The 24,887-nt window shown below is 37.4% G+C and overlaps 1 protein-coding gene across 1 annotated transcript in view; it reads left to right on the top strand.

Annotated features, from left to right (window-relative positions):
- The window catches only part of CDKAL1 (CDK5 regulatory subunit associated protein 1 like 1), a 377,070-nt gene that overhangs the window by 97,497 nt on the left and 254,686 nt on the right, over positions 1-24,887 (top strand). The window contains exon 6 of the mRNA XM_058831551.1: positions 22,108-22,204. Coding sequence (XP_058687534.1) covers positions 22,108-22,204 — 97 coding nt within the window. The remainder of the gene's footprint in view (positions 1-22,107; positions 22,205-24,887) is intronic.

The following is a 24,887-nucleotide window of genomic DNA, read 5'->3' as shown; positions in this document are numbered from 1 at the left end:
TTCTTTTTTTTAAATAACAAGATTATTCTAGTATGCAATGGGATAGTCAGCTCTAGCATATCATGACATGCTGAAATATCTATCTGCTATGTATGGTTACCAAGCAAGCTTCCATGTATTCGTACTGATGTTAAAGTTGAGCCTTTTGGTAGGGGTCTTAGTGAGCCAGAGGGCTACCAGGTCATTCCTAGATATTATGACTTTTTAAGGGATGTTTCAAGAGACGGTTATTTATTTATAACAGGGAATGTATTAACTCTTACTGTGATGTGGTTAACTCTTTTGCAAACAGTGAAATTCATTAAGCTTAACAGCCTGCTGTAGGTATTTGAGAAGATAATTACAGTCTTTTCCTTGGGAGCAGAGCAAATTGCCTTCAGAAGGTGGGCTTTACAGGCACTGATTTGATTATATTTCCACTTGCCTCTGGCATAGTTTCTAGCAGATTTATCTTTTTTTATTATAATGCCAGAAAACAGCCTTTGAAATATGCAATTTTATGTAAGCTTAGCAGTTTCCCCATCTGTCCCACTGTTCAAATTTGAATTTTTTAACTTCCAAAATAAAAAGTTCTTAGCTTCCATTAGTATGGCTGTATTCTCTAATGCTGAACTATCAAGCAGGGCATATAAAGTAAGGATTTTTGTATGAAAATTAGTTGTGTGTATTTTCTGTGTGTGTGGGTAGATCTTGTGAAAATTGCAGCTCCCAGAAGGGAGCCCACAACAAAGATGGATCGAGACTGCTTACAAGAGCATGTAGTGACAGGACAAGGGGAAAAATGGCTTCAAGCTGAAACAGAGTATAGGTTTGGATTCGGAAGAAATTCTTGACTGTGAGGGTGGTGAGATGCTGGCACAGGTTGCTCAGAGAAACTGTGGATGCTCCATCCCTGGAGGTGTTCCAGGCCAGTTTGGATGGGGCTGTCAGCAACCTGGGCTAGTGGGAGGTGTCCCTGCCCATGGCAAGGGGGTTGGGATCATTAAGATCCCTTCCAACCCAAACCATTCTGTGATTTACATTGCAACCAATTTTATTAATTTTAAATTGTTACGGTTGCCGTGCTATTTTTCCTCACTAATACTTCTAACACTTTGCAGGACTTCTAGCTAGAGCTTCAGACAAACTTCAGACAGATAAGAAGACCAGATTCTTTCTGAACTGATTTTTATGTTTTGGCTTGGCTGTTCCTGCTTTGTGTAAATGGAAATACATCCAGAAATGGCCCATGCCTGCATAGCTGGACACGTGAGCTGATCTGCTGGTCACCCTTCCATTTTGCAAGCCAGAATTGCTTTTGGTCAAGAGATACATTCTTTCTTGCTCCACCTATGTCCTCTCTTCATCTCATCAGTGTTGCTTAGTGAAACTTACCATAATAACTCATTCAGCTGACCACCAGGAAGGAAAGACAAAGACTATGCTTTATAGAAGTAATCTGAAAGATCTCTTTTTCAGTAATCTGAAACAGGAAAAAAAAAATCTCCTTAATGATAAACCACAAACTCTAGAAATACAGTTCTCTACAGGCTAACTTTTCAAATCTGTAAGACCAAATTTAGGCACTTAAAATTCCCGTTTAGGCACATGTTTTCACAGTGATGATGGTGAATAATTATGCTCTTCACCTGATATTTTTTTCATTAATTTTTTTTGAGCAACACAAGTAATGAACATGATCCATTTGAAAATGGTCACTGAGTAGAATGCTCAGCAGCTGGTCCCATTGGAAATTTTGGTTTTGCATATACACTGATGGAAGGTTGACTTAATACAGAAGTGATCCTAGTTTCTCTTGTCTTCAATTGCTTACCTACAACATACTGTAATTAGAAATTTCTTCCATTTTTGAGTGGGAATGAAGAGAAGATAGAAAGTAAATGTATGACAGAGAGATGTTACCAAATAGATAAAAATGCTGCATTTCTCTATGTTAAAAAAAAGAAAAATTTGCCTCATGATGTGGTCTAAAGAAAATGATTCTGGCCACCCTTTTGGTGAGTTTTGACAACTTACTCTTCTCCTTTCAGTAGACTTCCTCATTGGGCCTCTGTTCGCATCCTCTACTTGTTTGTGCTTCACTCTGAGTCTCATGGTTTTCTGGGACTGGAGTGGCAAGAGTCAGCACAGGTAGAGAAAGTAAAAAGGCTGGAGTGAAGGAAAGTAAGCAGTAAGGTGTGAGGAGCTGGGCTTTTTAGGCTTTTTAGTGCTCTCTGGGAATGAATCTCAGGAATGAAGTAGGCACTGCTTTTGGTTGCCTTTTTGTATGTGCAGCATTAGAATAGGAGTATCTGGGCAGTACTGGGCAGTCCCTTCATTCAGGAATTGCAGGAAAAACATATTTTGAGAAGTTCATAACCCTTACAGTGTGTTTATGCTTTGAGATAAACAAATGTATACTAATTTAATTGTTCTGTAAAATATTCTTTACAATTATTGCAGGGCATAATATTCTTCTATCAGCACTGTTTTTATGTAGCAAACAAAATTTCTATAAAATGTTAGTGTCTTATTAGATACATGAAAAGTCGTACATCATTGACTTTAGTTCATGAATATTGTCTCTTATCACACATTTTGTTCTTTTTCTTGCTTTGGTATGTAACTTGGTTGGATACTGTCTTTTGTTTGAAATTTCTTGCTGTACTAAGCCAGTGACAAGTAACTGCTGACGTTACAGACCAGGTAACCACTCAGTGAAAACACAAATAACCTGAAGGAAAACATTTTAAATCAAGAGTCTGAAATAACATGGATGGCGTCTTAAAAATCTTGTTGATGATAATTGCAGTTCTGCATACCGCAGTCTTAAGAAAATGTTAAGCCTTTTGTACTGGTTGAACTGTGAAATGTAGAACACTTGTTATTCTGAGTCTCATTCTGAGAACTCTGTCCACTTTGGGGCTCAGTTAAGTGCAGTTGTTACACAGCAGTCTAAATGAATGTGTGAGATGCAGCCTGGTTTTGTGTAGAGGATGACTGCCCTGCTCTCCAGGAAATCCTATTTCACTACCTGTTGCATTTTTCACTTATTTTGCACATTGGTAAATGTCACAGTAAGTCAGCAATAATCCATTACTTACCTGTTGTGTTTTAATATGTCTGTAAGTGATTTTGTGAAATATGTGATTTTGTTGAAATATGTTGTTTCGCCAAATATTGTACTTCAGATGAAGACTTGCAGTCAACTGCTTGGTCTGGGTTTTGGCATTAGGCTAAAACCTTATGATGGTACTCTGTAAAGCATCTTCAAGCTCTTTTGGGAGGGCATTTAGGAACTCACCCTATACAGCATTGCAATTGAGTTGACTTGAGTCATTCCAGATTGCCAGCCTGGAGGAAGTGGATTGCAGTAGCACTTGTGAAACTTGAAGGGAGGATGACAGATCTCCCTAGACATTGGTAAATCACTATTTCCTGTAATATATTTAATCCCTCATATCTTGCCTTCTTGTCCATCCTTTTTTTGCATCCCTGCTGCTCTAACCATCCCTGTATCACCTGTTCCTTGTACCTGTCACACTGACAGCAAGGGTGAGTTTGATGAGCCTTCTAGCTATGCCGAGCATCTGAGAAGTGAGAGTGAAATGGAGAGCTTCCAGCAAAAGTATCCAAACTAATCTTCAAAGTATTCTTTGGAAATGCTCATGCAATCTCTTCTGTTGGTAGTGGGGAATATAGAGGGAAGACAACCCTGAATGAATGATTTTAAATGCTCATGTCTTTTTAAGTATGGAGTTTAGATGAAAAATGGTTGAATGAGAGGTCCCCTCTGAGTTTAAGCTTTCATTTAATCTAGTAGACTCTTATATTTTACTCAGTAGTTACCTCATCTTTATTGAAATCAGCATAACAAATATAAAGTATAAACAGGATGGTTGAGATGGTATTTCACCCAACTGCCAGCACATTTTTCTATGTGCTGAAATGATGTGTTTTGTATTCTATCAGTAATCCTTGATTAATTTAGAGCAAGAACTTACTTGGATGAAAGTTTGAGGTTTCTTTCCCCCTACTTTTTCTCCTTACTTTGTTGTAAAAGTGGATGAAATGTTTTAAGAGTTGGAACGGAGATCAGGTGTGTTAACAAAGAATGCTGTTGACTTAGGTTATAGTACTCACAGTAAAGACTTCAGGTATAATAATTCTTCTTTTACTGTCCCTTCAGCCCACTTCAGTCTTTGTATAGATACGTGCCACCATAAGAAGTGGATAACTAACCAGATAGGTATGAGGAGATTTAGTGTTTAAAAGAACACTTGAGGACTTAAGGGTAAGATTTGTGTATTACCTAGACACACTGTGTTTCCACTGGAAAAGGAGTATTTTAGTGGTCCTGGTGTTTGTCCACTCTTGCACTTTTTCAGGATGTTGAGGTTATAAAATACACTGTTGCAGAAGGTGCTTGGTAGCTGTGCTACCAGATAGTTTTTGTACAGAGTTACAAAGCTCTTCATTTGCGCTGCTTGCTTACTGAGGGTTTTTTGTTTGTCAGTTCCATGACCCTATTTTTTAATGGGAAGGAGATCATGTGAGAAGTAACAAGTCAAATAAAGTAGGTGCCCTCAGTGCAAGAGGAGTTCAAGGTCTCTTAAATTTGTCTAATAAACTTAAGATAATAAATCTTAAGTATGTTTAACAACATGCAAATACAAACTGACATGACCTCTTATTTTGTTTTACCAGTTGAGGTTGATCTCAGAATTTTCCCCTGAGGCTAGCTCTTGTATCCAGTATTGTTGAGAGGGTGTCTGAGGGATGGTGGTTTTGTTTTCATGTAAGATTTTACAAGTTACTCTTCTACTTCACATTGTAGCTTTATTCTTGGTTTATCTGTAGTCTGATAAAAGGGTTCCTAACTCACCCTGAGTTTCAAATGTAAACACTGCCAGGTCTGAGCAACATTCCAGAAGCTATCCACCCATGCAGCCAAGGTATGAGGTTGCCCCCGTTCATCTTGCCACTTGAAATTGCTAAAGTTTTTGACATGGACAGATCCACCTTGTTGTGAGACAAGAAATTCTGACCTGAGTTAGGTGAACTATTCAGCTGAGACCCCATCAGCCAGAGACCACAGATGGCTTTACCTTTGATAAAAGGGTTCCTAACTCACCTTTTCAGATTGAGATTTTTTTGAGATTAACTCATTATTGAGATTTGAAAGAAACCAAATTGACATAAAATAGTTTCTACAACAGTGCAGTCCTAATGTATCACAGGTCTTAGGAAAAAAGAACACAAATGTTGAGATTTTACAATTCAGAATAATAAAAATATTGATTGCTGGTTGTTTTCAAATCTTTCTGGGAAACTAGAAATTCTTAATTCAGCTTCTGCATTTGTCTTGTGGTATTACTCAGGTACTTGACATACTATATTTTTTCTAGAAATGGACAATAATGTTTATGTGAAGAAGTTACTTTCTCCCCTCATCTTTTCAGTGTTTACACTCACAAAAGTATCGGTGCACATAATAAATACTGCAAAAGGAAAATTTCTTTTATCTAGTATCTTTTGTACAAGGAAGATGCAGAGACACCATGTACAAGAGCATTCCTACAAGACAAGGGGGAATGGCTTCAAACTGAGAGCAGATGTAGATTAGATATTAGGTAGAAATTCTTGACTGTGAGGGTGGTGAAGCACTTGCACAGGTTGCCCAGAGAAGCTGTGGATGTCCCATCCCTGGAAGTGTTCAAGGCCAGTTTGGATGGGACTCTGAGCAACCTGGGCTAGTGAAAGGTATCTCTGTACATGACAGGGGGGTTGGAGCTAGGTAAACTTCAAAGTCCCTTCCAACCCAAACCATTCCGTCACTAAAATTTTATTTATGCCATGAATTGTTCTTGAGTGTGGTAATATGTTCATGTTTCACTAGAATTCTCAGAGCTCAGTTTAATTCTTAATTAGTGAGCAATACTTGTGAGTGAATGTCATTTGTTTTGGTACTTGGGAGCTTTAGTTTTGCTAATGATGTCTTCTAATGACATAGTTCAAGATCAGATGTTGACCCTTCATAACCATAGCTCAAAATCATCTGGTATCTGTCATGAGTCTTCAGCCTATTCATCACTTTCATTTTATTGTAAATACTGCTTTGTTAGAAATAAGGCTAAATTTTCCAGAGGCTCACGTGTGCAAGAGTTAGATTTCTGTGTTTTGTGTCAACTAGCTTTGTAGCTTTTAGTTCTTCTGGTTGAGAAAAATTCACTCTATCCAAAATCCTTATGAAGGTAATGGTGTTTGAGAACCTGCATCAATAACCACAGGCTTCTGAGAGGAATAGAATGAACTTAAAATGTTCAGACAGTTGATGGTTGGTAATTGCCCTCCTTTAGGAGAGGTTGTTGATTATGTAAAATATAGAGGAGTAAATATGTTAACCTTTCAAGTATGTTAAATTATTACCCAAACTTTGGTTTGGGATAATGGATGTAACAAAAAGACGAACTTTTTGTAATAGGGTTTACTTACCCATGATAATTTCAAGTGCTGTGTGGTTTTTGTTACCGCAGATAATTAGAAACTTTGCAGCTCTGCTGCTTCCCTTTGCTGCAGGTGGTTTTTAAAAATACTTGATACCTTACAGGGGAGTTTGTGCTGCTTCTCAAATCATTTACTGTCTTTGGAATATTCTCTAAACAGCATTTCTTAGATGTGTATTGGAAGAAGTTGGGAGGATTTAGCCAGTCAGCTTCTCAGGCATGTAATTTTTAAGGCAAAAAGCTGATTTTTCTTGAAAGCAAATGACTTGTTATATAGTGGGAAAACAGCTACTTAACTATTAGTCTTAAATTTCATTAGTTTTTGTTATTTACCAAGAGTACTTTTCTTTTTCTTAACCTTGGACAAACAGTAGTTTCCTCAGCTTCCTAAGGAAAGAGGTTTTCTTCTGTCCCAAAGTAAAACCATGATCTGTGATGATGTTATGAGAATTTCTGAAATTCATACTATAAACCCATACAGTTTTACCTTGAGGTTATTGTTTTACTGAATTTCCTAAGACCTTCACTGTTTGCACCCTGTTGTCATAACTAATGGGATGATTTTCAGTAGAACTGGGAAGCTTTCTGTCCCTCCTGTTACCATTTGCGAGGAGTCCTTGTCAACAGTAACTTCTACATCAGCCTGCCAGGAAGCCTGTTTGTAAGCAAAGATGTGTTTTGCTCCCCCACGCTGATTTGCTTTTACTGGGAATGCAAACAAACTGGTTTTGCTATTTTTATAGGCAACAGATGGGCTACTTCTGCTGGAGTGAGATTTGCTTGACAAATACAAGTTCAGTGTTAAAAGGTGCTTTCCAACACAGCTATTTGTCCCTCTGACCCTGTTTGGACTATTCATCTGGCTCCTGAACTGAACAGTGTTTTTCAGAAAACTTAAAACATCACATTTAATTATGGCTATATTTTTACCATAAACATTTTTCTACCTAGAAGAAGGTGAAAGCTAATTTTGAACTGTGTGAGGTGAAGATGAAATCATAAGTGGATTTCAAACTGATAGATTGAGAAGGATTAAGGGTTTTATGAAGCTGATTATCTTCAGTGGGATTATCTCAGTGAATAATGTGTTTGTCATTTGGAAAGAAATAAAGAAGCCAGTAAAATTATTGGAAAAGAAAAATTTAGACTACATTGAGATGTATGTGAGAGCAGTTCCATAGGTAGTCCACAATTCTCTGATTAAGAAGAGAGAGGAATGTGGTCCAATTGGGTGATGTTAAGGCAGCCTTTTTAGATATCCGCAGGAAAGTGGAAAAAAGTTACAAGATGAAGGATAAAACCCCTAGAATTTTGGCAGAGACATATTATTAAGGGAATGTATGTATGGTGGAGAGCTGTAAGAATAAGTGTGCATTAGAACTAAGAAGAGAGAGCCTACCAATTTTGAAGTAGCATTAAAGGATGTATATTTATTATATATCATTAGTATTTCCTACACAAATTTATGCAAAGCAAGTAAGTGCTAACTTCTTAAAAATACTATCAGCTGTGGTAATAACTGATAGATGTTAAATCAAAAAAGTGTCACAATGCTGAGAAATGCTGATAAAGTTCCATTAGACCAGGGCAGTGCTAATATTGGAATAGTAATGAAAGAAACAATAACAACAGGAAAGCAAGATGCTCCGGATTGTTGATACACTCATAAGCTCTCTTTCTCCTAGAGAGATCTGTAAGCTAAGCAAAAGATAGGAGAGCATTATTTATAGTCCATAGAGAAAACTGTTCTTGATAACCGTGGAAAAAGCATCTCGTGTTGCTTGGGCTTGCACAGGACTGCCAGTCTGGTATTTGTTCTCTTTCTGGGATATTGGCTGATGATCATGTGGTAAGTGGAATGCTACATTTATTGAAGGAAGGGTATGTACAGCTGAGGAGTCTTGAGAAGAGCAGGACAGAAAAATAGGTTTTCCAACAGCTCCCAAGCAGTTTCTGTGGTACAAATAGGAATTGAAGCATGTGTTTTATGGATTGGATAAATTTTGGAAGATGATAGCTGGATAGGCACTGACTGTAGACCATAGCCTCAGCAGTGGTTTCTCTAAATCAGCTTTCCATGACTTCTTTTTGTAGTAACAGTCAGCAAATACTGTTTTCAGGAAAACATTGGCATTTTGAAGTGTTCCTTTCAGTTTATGCATCCCTTTTATTAGGTCCAGTTTTTCAAAACAGAAAGTAATAATAAAAATATTTTGCATTCTATTTGGCAGTATTAAATAAAATAAATGTGTTGCAGATTCTCTGACACGTGCATGTAGAATACCAAAAGTGTTGGTAACATATTAATTAAACTGTATGTAAGTTGAAAATATGGACAATGTCATTGTCCATTCTTATGTCAAGATCATGTACACATATTTTAAAATACAGAACATGAAATTATAAGGAGTTGTCTTGTTAAAATTTATAACTTTTGAGAGTTATGTGCAAACTCTCAAATTACTTATGTACTTTCAGAGCTTGAGTATTTGTGTTGAATTTTATAACTTCTTATGAACAGCACACGTGCTCTGGTCTTGTGCTTTAAAATTTATAAAGCAAATGTATGAATATTTAAAAATATTTGTCTGTGTTTTCTCCTGGGTTACTTTTTAAAGCAGAAGTTGTTAGAGGCATGATTTCAGAGAAGTTTTTTGCAGCAAATAATTCTTGGTGTCTGTCTTTATTTTTTCTAATTTGGTATCTCTATTGTTGACAATGTGATTTTCTGATACTGATGACATTTTGAGCTGGATGGATACAGTTTGTCCATCTCGGTGTTATTTTAAATACAACTATTTCCACAGAACAGGATGAATACAGCCATGCAGTGTCTCTTTCAGCTAACCTTGCTTTACTCATAGGATCTTGTCGGGGCCTGCCTAATTCCCATCAGAGGGAAGACACTCTTGCATGGAACATCTGGCAGCTTTTTCAGAAAGTGGAAAATACTGGCAGAAATAAATTGATATATATTGTGAATGGAGGCGGAAATTAAGAGCAATTTTTGGCACGCTCATGGGAGTAGGGAGGGAGAATGTAGTTGTAACAACATTTTAAGGAGAGTGCATGGGGAATGAAGGCTCTCAAGTGTTCTGAAGGTCATCAGAGTGGATCTGGCCTTCACTTGACCCATGATCAGGGCACAAAACAGGGTAAAAGCATTAATTTGAGGAAAAGAACAAAAGACAAATCAGCAGTTTAGCACTGTTTAGCTTGATGTAAAGGGTATTATTAAAACCAGTTTAAGAGCCTGAGATGTTTGCTTCCTGCTATTTTATACTGTTAAATCTAAGAAACCTTAAAAAAATCTGGTTGACCTGCTGTTGTAGTAGTAATATAGAACTTATCTTTTTACTTCTGTAATGTTGTAGTGTATTTTGAAGTACAAGTGTGCATGTAAGCTCATGTGTCCTGTCCCTTCTGCTGATAGAGATATGTCTTACACATATGGCATTTTGTATCATCTTAAAGAGGGTTAACACACACTTCACTCCTCTGAGTTCTAGGGAAAGCTGAAGAGTGTTGTCTGATACAAGAGATGTGAAAAGTTGATGAATGGGACACAGATTTTGAAAGGTGTTTCTGGGAGTGCAGGGCTTAATTTCCTAATTTGAGTTTTATTCAAAAGAAAAGTTCTGCCTTCCTCTGGCACCTGTTTTAATGACAAACTTCTACTAGCTGACAGGCAAAGATCTTCCTGTGTGCAGACTATTCAGAAAAAAAGGCTCAGTTGCCTATTTAATACTTTGAATCTTTGTATAGAAGCGATGGTAGAAAAAAAATCATGATGTTTATTAATGAAGTAGTATTTCAAAGAAAAAATATTATATGCTTAGTGCAATCAGAGTCTGCAAAATGTACTTGAGTTGCTAGAAAAATTTGGAAGAAAGACATGAGAAATCTTATAGAGCAAATTTCAAAGGCATAAGTTGTGCAGTTAGCGCTTCTCCCACCCTCTCAAATTCTGCAGTGTTTGCGAGCCATAGAACAGAATTTCTTTGAAATTGCTGGTAGAAGCAGAGCGATTTCTCTTCTGGAGTTTCATAACAGGATGACAATTTCCAGTGAGATTCAGTAGAATTTTGTGCTAAGTGAGCTTGATGCAGAGCCCTGCATTATTTAGTATAGTTTCCTGGTGTGAGGTGTATTGATGTCTGCAGAGGTGCATGTTGTATAAAAAATAGAAATGAATTAAAAATATAAAGTGGTTGCATAGGAAATAATGTTTAAGAAATTCATGTTTTTTAGAGGTATTTAAAGGTTGATATAATCATTGTTATGAACTGTTTATATGTTACAGAAAAACTTGAACATTAGAACTTTGGTATGAATTTACTGTGTCTGAAGTGCAGGGAAGGAGCTTTAATGAGGAGGTCCTTTTTCATTAGAGCTTTAATACAAACACGAATCCATTGCACAAGGAAAGTCTGGCAGCCCCACAAACATGCAGCTGGAGTCTGCCTCCATTTCCTGTACTCACCTATGGGTGATCATGCATCAGAAACAAGACAAAGAAAAAGGTTAAAGATGGTTACAGAAGCTTTATCTGTAAAGCACCTAGCTCATTTTGCCTAGGACTCGCAAAGTAACCTTTGAAAATGATTCATTACTCTTCTGATGGATTATTATCTCTAAAGAGATCAATAATATGCTGCACTGAGGCCTTTGTCCTGACCTTCCTGATCACTGTGATGGGTGACAAAGCTGACTGTGCTTAGAGAGTTCCTGTTGCTGGTTATATACTGCATACATGGTGCTGTGCAGTGTTATTCTTCAAAAGTAGAATATTCCATCTACATGCAGGTAAAGGAGCACTGTAAAGATGGTGGTATGAAACTGATAGAATTCAATTTTATGGAAAATTTGGAGGAGAAAAAATGAAATAGAGCTTTGGGAGTGAAGTAGCTGTTGTCACACGCAAATATTGATGTTCACTCACACACAGAGTGACACAGATTATGCTGTGTTGGAAGCAGCACATAGGGATCATCAAATCCAACTCCAGCCCTGCACAGCACCATCCCCAAGAATCACACCATGTGCCCAAGAATATTGTCCAAATGCTCCTTGAACTCTGTCAGGCTTGGTGCTGTATTCAAAACACACTCGATTGCTGTCTGTTAGAAATTAAAAGTTTTGTTGCAATTACAACAAATTATTCTGACTTTTTGGACATGCAAGTGATCTAAAACTTACATGAACCCATACATTTATTATTATCCCTATAAAATGCCTGGAGGTATATTAACTAGAAGATCATCTATTGTGAAAACTACTAGAATTATATCTTGGTTATTTTAGGAAACATCCTTAGGAAAGCTAATATGCTTAGAGAAATTACCCCTTCAGTTCTGACCAAAGTTACAATTTTTAGCTCTCTAAATAATACATTTTGAACTAGATTTAGATGTCTAAACTGGTAATTTCTCAGAGCTACTTCCAGGGCTTATCTTTTTCTCCCTCTCAGCAACAACCCAGGAAATGTTTTCCCAGCCACAGACATCAAAAAGCCTAAACCAGACTGGGAGGAAGCATGCTGCATAAATTGTAAGCAAGGAGCAGGTGTAGCTACTCTGATCAGTCCCATTTCTCAGTGGGAGTGCACTAAAGCCACCTTACGCTGCTTGATGCACTTTTGAGCTTCCATCTTTCTAACAGCGTCTTCTTCCTTCCCCTGCTTAAGTATCAGTGACAGCAACTGAGACTTTTTCCAGCACTACAAGCAAAAGTGAAGTCATCATTCCAGTCACCCTTGATATTGTAGTTAAAAATGCCTGAATAGAAAAGGATATAAAATAATTTTTTTTCAGGAGTAGGACTTTTGAATCTATATATGTAACAACAGACTCAAAGCTTCAGTCTCTGAAGGAAATAAAATAGTAATGTCTCTTCCATTTGTATGGTAGTGTGTGGTGCAAAGCCCTTCTAAAGCAGAAAGTTAAAGCAGTGTAGCAGTCTGTTGCTTTTGGGCATTGTGATGCATTTTTGTGAACATAGAAACCACTAAGATATTCTAGCAATACAAAAACCCTACAGATAAATTGTATGTCAAAATGTAGACCATGGGGAATTGTTTGGATCATTAGCATTCTTTCAGGTGTGCTGTGAAACAATGAGAAACTAAAGATATCAATGAACAGTTAGTTGACACAGATTCATAATTTACTGAGATAAGGCTGTTGGCTAAGTGGCCACAAAGAATGTGGGATGTATGGTGAAGACCCAGAATCATGAGCCAGCTCTCATGAGTCATTCTCAGTTGTCAATAAGTAAAACATGCACAAGATATTGAAAGGAGGCATTTATTGCTCTTTACTTGGTGGAGCTTCCCCTGGATTACTGTGTTTTGAGTGTAGCACAGGCAGGTGAGGGATGTTAGAAGACTGGAGTAGGTCCATTGAAGAACTAAAATGGTCAGGCTGTCATGATCCATGTAGGGGGCTAGTGGATAATTTCTGTTGTTGTTCAGGTCCTGTGATCAGTTCTTATCTATTTTGATTAGAAAGAGCTTGCTGGGGTTTATTGGAAGAATTGAAAGCAAGCAAAAACCCAAAGGTTAATAAAAATGTGATAAGTGCAGTTTGGACAGAATGAAGCTTCCAGTGTTGAGGAGTGAAATCTCTCTTGTAAAATTTTGCTTTTTTTTTTTTTTTTTTTTTTCTTCTTTTCTGTTTTATCACACTATGTTATAGTTGTTATCTATTTCGTAATTCCTGACAAAAACTAGCCACAGTGGAGCTGCTTGTATAGCATTTCCATAAGAGAAAAAGAACATACATTTTACTGCTCTGAAAAATTACTTCATTGAATTTTGTTTCCTTTTCTTTGTTGGATAACTTCTGACAGTTTTCTGTGCACATAAGATGAAAACTATATTTAGTGGCTCTCAAGAAGTTATTTTTGTTTCTTTCATGTACTAGTTGTAGCCACCCGATTTTGAGTAAAAAAAAAAAAGCCTGGATGTTCAGAATTTTGGCTGCCTTTCAGGTCTGTGGTTTTCTTCCTCAGCTGCCCTGGAGGAGTCCAAGAAAAAAATGAGTTGGCTGTTAGTTCCTTTGTTATCCTTGATTTTTTATCAGAATATTTCATGTCAGATACACCATGGAATTGTGCAGAGGTTTTGTTCTGATGACCTGGTAAAAACACTGTTGGTATCACGTACTGCTTAGTGTGTCTAGTCCATGTAAATTCTGCTTTCTTTTTCTGCATTTTCACCATCCTTACCCTATGGAAGAAGATTCCTGGTGTGTTATACTGAGCAAAAAAACTGGAGAAGTACTCATAACAGCTTTTAGAACAAATCCTTTTAAAATTTTATTAGTGAGAAACATGCTATACCTCTGGGGGGCAGCAGGGAATGGAATATTTAATTTTCATTCAACACTAATTTCATTTTTTAGTCATTGTATCAACAGGGTTTACTATTACAACCACTGGCCATGCATACATGTAACTTGAAGCCTGCCTGTACTTTGAACCTGAGAGGCAGTGTAGTATTTCACACATTAATTACAATCATTATTCTGTGCTCTAAACTGTACTTCTCTTTTTTTTTAAAGAGATGAATAGAACTAAGAGTAGTGGGGTAAAATTTGGAAGGTGAAGTAGAATAAATTTTCAGTTAACTTGATATAAAGGAGAGATATACTATACATACCGTGATAGAATATTCTCATTCCTACAGGAATACATGTTGAAAGAACAGAGGAATAGAATAAGAGCTGTGTGGTTGATCTAAAAGTTCACTATTATGGTTTTGACTTCCATTTCTTTAATCTGTTAGAAGTATAATGTCACTTTCCAAGTGAATTTATATGAGATTTCCTTCTACTGTTTTTGAGACAAGTGTACCTTTTAACATCTAGATATGCAAAAATAAATTCAGAGCAGGATTAAGTTTTCCCATTTGAAGGGGAAGCATGAAGTCTTGTTTTTTTGAAGTAGTAGAAAGAACTGAAAATGCTTGCACATAAAGGAGGAAAGAAGTGTCAGAAGGCAAAGAGAAAGGACAAAAATTGTTGCTAGAGCTTTGGAGCTTTTTCTGCTTCTGAAAGCACCTCACCATTGTCACTTCTTAGATTCTTGCTGAAGAAAGGCTAGCCTGAAACTGGAGATGTAGAAAGACAGTGAAGTATTTTTACAACCCTACTACAATTTGTCATCTATGTGCAAAAGGACATAAAAGATTCAAGGATGTTCAGAAACTGCTAATTTTTTTAAAAAGCAATTCCAGTTTCTGTCACCTGCAGCAGTTCCCTGGTGGTTTGGCTTCCAGCAGCTTCTGATTTTGCAAGACTGGGTGGGCTGAACTTCAATGTATCTGGTACTCTGTGCCTCAGAGAAGCTGAGGATACTCATGCTGTCAGCAGAGAGCTGAAGATGAGCACTGAAAGGAGGGAGGCAGAAAAGGAGCTGAGGAGCATGGTGGTGTATCCTACAACAACGTGCTTGAAACTGAAACTCATAAACCCCAGATCTGTAGAGCAGCAAAGACAAATACTTGACCGCGTTATCTGAAGAACAGTGGGAGCCTAAACACCTGCAAAATACTGCAGAAAGAAGTTTTCTCTCCGTGTTCTAGTGAATACCTTCTACAAAGCATGGGTGTCACCTGTGCTTGGCAGTGAAGGTTTGTCAGTGTCTAACAAGTCCTGGCAGACGGTGCTGTTCACTTGACAAGAGCTGGGGGAGGTTTGACCCAGCGAGTGGGTGTCTTGGCACCCCTTGAGCAGATTGCCAGGCCCCAGTCTGCTCAACAGTCTTGGGAGGACAAATGCTATTTCTAGTATTTTCTGTTACATGACAAGGTCCCTCAGTCTTCTCAATAAACAGAAAAAGGAAAAAAACCAAAACAAACCCAAACCAACAATTTTGCAATTACAAGGAAAAAAAAATAAAAATTAAAATATATATGCTTTTTAGCCAACAAGTAAAAATCTGTCTGCCAGCAGCCGAGATGAAATTTTTTAAGGAGCAGATTGTCATTAATTACACTTTCCTTTTAAGAACAGTTGTAAGGCTGATAACTTCTAATTATGGGTTTTCCAGATTTGCTTTAAAGTTATGGTATGTTGATTTTTAAAAATCTGTTTTCTTAATCATCTGGAGGGACAGGAACTGGCATGTAACCATTTTTTGCCTAGCCTGACCAAAAGACATCCTTCAAGTTTCTCTCTCGTATTGATCAATTCAGCCTTGCTTTGGGCTACAAAAATTGCTAGCCAGGGCCAAGGTGAGATTGAGGATTTGTTCCTTCATTCCATCCTCTTTCTGAATACATTCTGGTCTGATTTTTCGGTTTGGTAAAGTCTTTGAACTATTAATTTGAAAGCCTTTGTGGGAAGAAAAGATCATCATTACAACTAACATGCTGTATTTGTGTGAGTAATGACTGCCCAGGAATAGCTGTTGCATCTTTAATTGCTGCCTATAAAATTACATTCGCAAAAAAATTGAGTAAAACTCAGGCACCGATTTGACTGGGTCTAGAGTTTCAATTCAGATTATCATTTGCAGACAAAGTTGCAGTCACTTCACTTGCATGACAGATACTTGGGTGAAAACAAGTTTCCATTAATTTCAGAAACTTGGGGAGCAATTTGGTATGTAGCATGTGAGTCTTGGGGTTATTCTCAGAGCTGACATTTCATGTGCTATTAAAAACTCACATAGGGAAGGATATTTTTATGCTTTTATTTATTAATTTTTTGTTTGGAGCTTGTCTTTGCAACCGCAAACTGAGTTTGGAGTTTGATGGAGCAAGCTTTTTTATCTTTTTGAAGTATTTTCAGAGACGACATGCTTTCTTTTGTCAGGAGGAGCACATGCAGCTTACTTTATTGTGGAGTATTTGCATGTTACCTGGTGGTATTTGCCACAGGAAAGGCGATTTGAAAAGTTTGGTGGATGCAACTTGGCAATGAGATGGCTGCTTTGCTAGAGACTTTGCTAGAGACTTTACTAGGTCCTCCAAGAGCAGTTCAGTAAACTCCAATAATCAGCATAAGCATTCTCAAATTTGTGTCTTCACATGCCTCACAGATAAATTACGGTAATTCTTTGGGGGCTGTGGAAGTGCACAAGAAAGCTGACGCGCCTAAGCAGACCCTTGAGTGGTTATGTTCTGATTAATAATGTTGACAAACTTTCATCAGATTTTCCACAAGCCTTTGTCTATGGGGCTGTCCCTAACTTCGAAAGCAGAACATTTATGAGTTCCTAACATCCTTTTTGCTTCTTACTCACCCACTCTGCTCAGCATATTGCGGCCTCAAAGGTTTCATGAGACATTTTAAGCTCACCAGAGATAAAACAAGGAGTTCCTGTGTCCTCTTTTTCTGTTTCTTTCCCAACAGCTTTTGTTTTCACTCTGTTTTGATTCTGCTGCATCCCTTTTCCCATGAGCTAACTTAATAGAACAAAATGGTTAAAACCCCCCAGTCTTGGCTCAATAAATTTCTCCTGTATCAGTGAGTTAAATGGGGCTGTGGAAGGGCCAGGTCAGCTGCAGAGCTTGGAGCAGAGAAGGAATGATACCAGATGGCCAGAAGTGAGAAGGAGGGGGTGTTGAAGTTGGAGAAAGGTAAGAGCAACAACAGCAGACAGAGAGGATGGGAAGCGAGCCTTTGGGTACTAATGAGACATTACGTTAGCTCAAAGCTTGTAAAGCCATGGTTCAACTTACATTTGTAATTTTTCAAACAGAAAATAGCTGAGTGATTTTATGGATTTTCAGGAATGTATTCTAAATGCTATAAAGGCACCATATTTTCATTCCATGGATGTTGCGCTCTCTTTAAAACTTGTGGCTTTCTGCTGATTGATTCAGCAGATGAGAGAGTTGGAAGATCTTTCACATATTTTGCATCTTCAGCCAAATAGCATTTATTTTTCCCCAGAGGCATCACAACACCGTTTCTACAGCCTGGGAAGTAGTGTCTCCTGAATTCTACTTTTTATAACCATTGGCAGCCTGATCTCATCATATACCCAGCTAATACTGTATTTAGCTAGAGCTGCTTTAGCAGAACTTATTCATGTATACTGACATTCCTTTGGACACTTCTAGACAGAGAGCTCCCCTTTGTTTACAGCTTCACACCTCTCTAAAACACCTGATAAGGACTGTTGTGGATTTTTTGTAATAGGAGGCCATGAGAATGGTATGAATAGACTACAATGATGCATTGCACAATTCAATTTAAGTATGCACATCTTATGGGGGAGTTGCCAGGTTTGTGCAGGTACAACAAGGAGGTGAGTGCTGCATTTGGTGGGAATAGCTCATGGATGGTCAGTTGTTATCCACCTAGCAGAATTCAGATTTCACTTCAGATAACAAAGTTACTTCCTGTTGTACTTTAACATTGAAATAGTTCTTATTTTATGAACATTTCCCAACTGCTATTGATACAAAGCTGAAGAAGCTCACTGTAAACCACTTTTCCCGTTAATTTCTTGCTTTTGTTTAAAAATTCTGCTCTTGCTTCTTTTAGTTGAATTTGACTGTTACTTAGTCCTGCTGCAGTCAACCTTCTGCTCATTGTCTATACACTTATTCATTATTTAATTGCACCAACAATGGGTTTTGGAGGAAAAAATGTGGGGTTTGCAGGCAAAATGCTTGGTTTCACAGATCTGGTACTAGAGCAGCACTTTATTATTTATTCTTTTAAAATTGCATGTTTCATGCTGACAAGTCTGTAGTTTATCAGCTTTTCTCTCTGCAGACCAGACTGCTTTTTATTTCAGAGGTCTGTTAAGCCTTCCTGTGCAGCTGGGATCCCTTTAGTGGGGAGTAGTGGTGGCTCCCTGAAAGCTATGAGTTACTTAAGAGTTCACAGCTTACAAAAATCCAGTGGGCAGCTCTGCTTATGGAAAGGGAAATGAGCAGGCGAGCAGTGGTGGTCTGGCTCCTCTTGTCTCCAGCAAAGAGCAAGTTAGCAATTACTTTCAATATCAGACTGTCTTCTATTGAACTTGGCCCATCTCCTCTGCTTTTGCTTTTTTATTGCCTTCCATAGATTTGAACCTCAGGGAAATGTCCCTAACTTGTTTCTTTTGGTGGTTTCACCTGAGTGTCCGTGTGAGTCATGAAAAAGTGGAACAGCTTCCTGCACTGGCTACCATGGTATCCAGCAGTGTTGCTATACACACAGAGCTGATGTAGCAAATGCTTATGGGGAGCTTTTGTGGAGGGTGGGAGGTGTTTCTTTGTCTTTATTGTATTACTGACTAAATTTTCCTGGAGCTTAAAAAATAAAAATTAGAGGAACCATGCAACTAATTACATAGAATTGTGAGAAAAATATTCCAGTTCGGGAAGGTTCCTAACATAAATAAAAGTGCGCATGAGCAAGGCAGAAATTCTCCAGCTACATTCTCAAACTTGCTTTTTATAGGCAGAATACATGGAACATGTTTCATTATCTCTGCAACAGAGTATAAATCTTGTGATCTTGTATGAGTCCTCTGCTGTATACAGCACTTCACGCCCTGTTGTTTCCCACGTGTTTCTTGTTCCCTACCCATTTGTTCCATTAGGAAGTAGCTTGAATAATTCCTTTCTTAAAAAAAAAATAGGCTCTAACTAAATTTCTGTTCAGATTTATATCTTGCAAGTGGCTTTTAGAAAAGAGTATTTCTAGAAGATGTTTCATGAGTCAATTAAATTGAAAGTTCAAGGTAAGGTTCATGTAACTTAAAAATATAAAGGGTTCTAAAAGAGAAGATGTATTTATTCATGCCACCTACTAGATTCCATGAGGTATTATTCTCCTTACTATTCATGTTTTTGAAGAATAAAGGCTCTTCTAATACGGCTCTCGTGCTAACTAGATTTCTGAAGAATAATTTTTGCAGGCTTTTGTTAATATGAATAAGGCTCATTAAACAATATTAAAAGGAGGTGACAATATAGCATTGGAATGCATATTTTGAAAAGTGGTTTCTTGAAAACAAGGCAAAAAAAAATCATAATTTCCTTACAATGGCTTTTCATTTATGGTCGGTTTTGTGTATTGTGTGGTATATTATGAAGGTAATGAAAATTGGCTAAAATTTAGTTCTGGTGTTTCCATTTAATTGCATTTTAAAGAAAAAAAGTCTCAGTGTACAAAATTCTTTACTCTGTAGAGACCTGTACAACTTTTAAAAAGTTAAATGAAGGCAATGCTTATTATGAAGAATATTCATTTTAACTTTTTCTCCCCTAGCTCTAGTTATAGTCCCAGAAGATATGGCAAAATGTTAAAGCTGTGAAATAACATTAAAATGCCATTTAATGTGTCAAGGGAAACTTTATTTTTTTTTCCTTAGATAAAAGGACGTGAATAAAAGCTTTTTCTTCTGTAGTGCTCACAGGTTTTCAAGTAGATGGAGTGGGCTGTTGCTTGCAGCAGATTATGCCAGATGCCAAGTTGCCTAGGGATGTGTGCTTTGTTTGCTGGAGACAGGGCTTATTGTCTTGCCTCCAGGCATTAGGTTGAGTCTGTTAGACTATATAAGTAGTGATTTTTATCCTTTGAGTTAGTGGAGTGTCACATGGTGCTATGTGACATTTTTAGGTAATGCATGAAGAATGATTTTTATTTTCTTATTTTTTCTTGGATATGTTGTAGGTAACCTCCACTGAAGTTTTGCAAAACCCCTAAATATTTACCACTAAAAGAAAAGAGGGATTACAGGTTTTGGAGACATGTTTCTATGTTTTGTGACTAAGAAACATACTAAATTAGCATTTCATCATAGTTCTTTACCCACAGAAATACTATCAAGGAAGATATGAAAGATTTGCATTTATATTATACACTTAGTGTGCAAACAGAGGACCAACAAGTTTCTGTATGATGAATGTCTGAACATTTCCTGGAAGTCCCACTAAAACAAAATCAAATATTTTATAGGCATTTGCTGCATTTATGTTGGATATGAAGTAACAGTAATAATCATTTTCCCTGTTATTTCTCTCTTGTGTTTATTTCTTTCCTTTAAAATGCCTCATTTTAGTGCAGCAGCCAACACAAGGTATTTGACAAGATGGTCTGTGATCTCCTTTATTATTACAATTTGTGTGTTATTATGAGCTTTCATTTGAGCTGTAAATTGTAAATAGATTTGTCCATATTACAAGTGTGAAGTGAAAATTCTGAGCAGGGAAACTCTGGGTTGATTTGGGGTTCATTTGTTAAAATTGCCTTTGCTGGAGATGGACAGATACTCATTAAGCGCCCGTGTGCTTGATGAACATCGCTTCCTTTAGTGCATTCATCTTGGAGACAGCTCAAGCAAGCTGAAGAGTATAAAATTGTCTATTATATAATGCCATTTATGTCTAGAAAAAAACCCCCACCTTTATTCAAAACAGAAATCCAAAAATTAAAATTGCATTCTTAATAGGAGAAGGAAATAATTTTCAGTTTCTAATGCTTATATTGTTCTGTAATGCAACTCATCAGGCACTATGATAAATTTGGTGGGGGGGGGGGGGAATTGTGGATATTTTTTCTGAAAAGTGTTGACATGTCTTAGCCTATTCCAACATAACAGTAAATACTTCATGAATTCATACATTGCTGTAGAAAAGACTGTGCAGGTTCCAGTTTGACAGAAGTCTTACAGGAGGTCGTGATACAACATGCAACTGTGAAAGATCGTTCTTGGAGCAGCCCATAATATGTTAGACCTAGCAAATCTCCTAAAATTATTCAGCACTTTTCTTGTTTTGTGTTTTGCACATTGTAATGCAGTCGTTGTGTTGGGTTATTAATCCAACTAATGGATGTTCTTCAGAGTTTAATGAACATTAGCAGGTTTTGCATCTCACTGTTTTACATGCATCCGCTAGTTGTGTGCAGGCCTTTTTTGAGACTTGCTGCTGGCTTAATACTCACTCTTGAATTCAAAGTGAGGAAAAATGTTACTAATGAAATGAATGGTGTTCACCATTTAATCTTAGTGTTTTGATTTCCTGCTTGATACTAAGGTAGCGTTAAAGCTAAGGAAGTATGAAGGTAATACCCAGACAAATGTTTCTCTGCCAGAGGCAGGTACTTAAAGCTTGATAGTGCTCAATATGCTTAAATACTTAAACATTTTAAAGTAACTGCATGTTTCAAAGTAAATAAACATTTTAACTAAACATCAGAAGACTGATGTAACTGCTCAGTTCTGACTGTTCCTACATAAATGTGTCTGTTCTGAGCTAGGGGTTCCTGCCTGCATCCTGTCCTCTCTCCCTGGCATTCTGTGTAACTTCTTGAATTGAGGTTAATTGCTCTGTCCCATCTTTCTTGGCCAGTTTCTCTTCTATCATTTTGGCCAATAAAGTTGAGTGAACTTGATTAGGGCTTTCAAGGCTGTATTTTTGTCCAAGATTTGCAATGGTCATGGTCTCTGTACATAACACCCCAAACTGAACCAGGTGTGCTGTAGTTTCATATGGGGCTCTTTTGGTGTGTTGTTTTGTTTGGTTTCTGGCTCAAACTTGGACAAGTTGCTTCTGATTTGGCGAGGTCTTCATTGTGATTGATTTCTGTTGTCACATGCATAATATGACTGTGTTGAAGTTGAAAATGATATTTTAAAAAAAGATATTGACACACTGTTTGTCCTTCTTTAGGAAAGCCCAAGAAGGGAAGAAGAAAGTTGTTCTAGCAGGCTGTGTACCACAAGCCCAACCTCGCCAGGAGTACCTGAAAGGCTTGAGTATTATAGGGGTATGTATCTTTAGAAATCAAAGGTTTTCATAAATGTTTTCAATAGGTCAGTGTCAATATCTAGACTCTGTTGCCTTTCTCTTGGAAAAAGCAGCAGAGAAGCTTCCTGCCATGTCCTCCTCCTGTTCATCTTTTTGCATTATACTACACTTAAACCTTTCTTCAGTCGAGGGTGATTTGTTTTGGCTGTGGCATGAGGGGAGAAAGAAAAGGATGCTGTTGTTGGAGCTGACTTCCATTGCCCTTTGAAGCCTGAAAATTTCCAGGCTTCATCCAGGATGAAGGTATCAATTATAATGTTCTTAAAAATATCACCATTTATTTGCCCTAAGATAAGCCTTCAGACCTTTGCTAAAATCAGTGGAAGAAGTATAGGGGACTAGAGCATATGACTTACACAGACACAGCTGTGGGTTTGGTGGTTGTTTTTTTACTTCACACTGTTAAGCAGATTGGAAAATAGCAATGATTATTTTGTTTAAATTTGAGGCGGTCTGAAGAGTTAAATCCACTGGTGACTGACTCGTTAAACAGTTACCAAGCTTTATCTTGAAAATGAAACCACAGAGCTTTGACTTTGGGAATAAAGTGCTTTCAGTATTCTTTGGGATGTGGTACTACTGTATCACTAAATCATCTTTGGAAAATAAAAAAGTAAAATGGGTGAATGGATTTCCTCTTTGCTCAGAGGCCACATAGTTCTTGATCCATAATTGATTGTTATAGCAAGTATAATAATACCTACACATATATAGACAGAGGGAAAAAAAATGAACAGCTCACTATCCTTTGACCAAGACTGTAATTTGATGTTTCAGTTTTGATGAATTTAACCTATCAAAATTGGGAAGTTTGGTATTTTTTTTAAACATTTTTTTTCCCTCTTTTTAAAACTTTTCATTCAGATAACATATAATTTCTGAAAATTAACCTCTCCTCATCAACTTCATTTGAGTACCTAGAACCAGTGTTTAATGAAAAATATAATAGTTTTGTGTTTTTTACAGGAAGGTTTCTGTTAGGAGATGAATTAGATGTTAATGCAGTGTTCCCAAGTGCTTTGTACCTAGACCTGAAAATACTGAAATGTAGTCTTTGCAATAAGGACACTATCCTCTAGCTGTCATTGCTGCGGTAAAATTTACTGTGCTTTCAGTAAGAGATCCCTCTGCTCAGAAAGATCTTAAACTTCAGGCAAAAGTATTAACAAAAACAAAGCTAAAAGCACATATTGTCCATGTTATCAGTTCATACACTTAAGATTTTCTTCACATTTTACAAAGAATGTGTATGAAAGGGTGACTGCATTTAAAGGACAAGACTTGTTGTCTTGCTATTGCAAAATATTTTTCAAAGGCAGTTTTTGCAGAATTGAGAAATAGAAAGTGTTCTGTTGGCAATAGGATATTGATTCTACTTTAAAGTTTCAAGCATTAAGGCTACAGTTTTGGAAATCTTTCTTTGATACCAGGTTGGTCTTGTCTTGAACTTGGAGAGAGACAAAATTTATTTTATTTTTGCTTATATAAGTTCTGCTATTTTCTTCCCCACCCTTTTTTTTTTCTTTCCTTCTGTTTTTCAATGTTTATTTTAAAGGACTGTGTTATCTGAGAATGTGTTTATTTACCAGCAATTATAACTCCCTTGGGGTGGCTTTCTAAAGGCAGTGTGTCAGAGGCTCTTCTCCTCTTGTTAGGATGGAGGAGGAAGTTGCGTTGTAACTACCAGAGAAATTCCAGTAAATCAGCTTGTTTTGATCTGCATTTGAAAAATACAGGACTGAACTTCCACTGTTCTTTTATTTATTGCCTGATTTGGGCAGAAAGTAAGGAAGGGCAACTTCATAGCCTTCTTACCATTTGTGATGTTACTGTGCTTTTGTGTTTCTATAAAGTAATTGCTACTTTGAAAACACGAAGTGGGTTGAGGCGTTGCCATAGGCTGTGTGTAAGGCAAACCATAATGTCACACGACAAGGTGAAGGAGCTCTTTTCTGGAATGGGAAAATTCTAGGCAGTAATAAACCTGCCAAGGGTGTAAAGTACCTGAAGCACATAATAATGCATTACAGAGGTTCACAGCCAGTTACCCTCAGGTGGTTTCCAAAGCTTACTGCTTTGTGTTTGTGGTGTACTCACTTCAAACTCAAGTGCATGTACAGTGCACAAAGAGACATCACCTCTCCTATGCAGAGTTACCCCTTACTTGGCATTTTTAGTTGCCAAAATTAGGATGTATGACTCTGCCAATTGTTTTGAGGGGATTTTAGGGGAAAGAAAAGGAGGGACAAGGGGGGGAATGGAAGATTTAGCCTACAGGTTATGTTTTGGGACTCGTAAATGGATGTAGGTAATTGTAGTGTTTCCTCACTTCCTGAGCTGCATACAAGAACACACAAAATCCTTGTTCCCAGTAACAGTTGATCCACTGGAATGGGATATTTTATTTCATAGCCATTTTCTGGAGTTTTAAGGTGCTTGATCTCCAAATGATGCTATGTGTTGGAATCCCTGGCCAGGTTGCTGGGGGTTTATAGGCCTTAAGAGGCTTTACAAGGCCCATGTATCCATACTTCGAAATCATCAAACTTCCTGTGCAGACTGAAAGCATAATGCTTAATCCACCCACATGTGTATTCCATTACAGTCATAAAATAGCTCCACAGGTGAGTGAATCTTGAAAG

The sequence above is a fragment of the Poecile atricapillus genome, chromosome 2, assembly GCF_030490865.1.
Source record: "Poecile atricapillus isolate bPoeAtr1 chromosome 2, bPoeAtr1.hap1, whole genome shotgun sequence".
Classification (NCBI taxonomy): domain Eukaryota; kingdom Metazoa; phylum Chordata; class Aves; order Passeriformes; family Paridae; genus Poecile; species Poecile atricapillus.
This window is presented reverse-complemented; position numbering and strand designations above follow the sequence as displayed.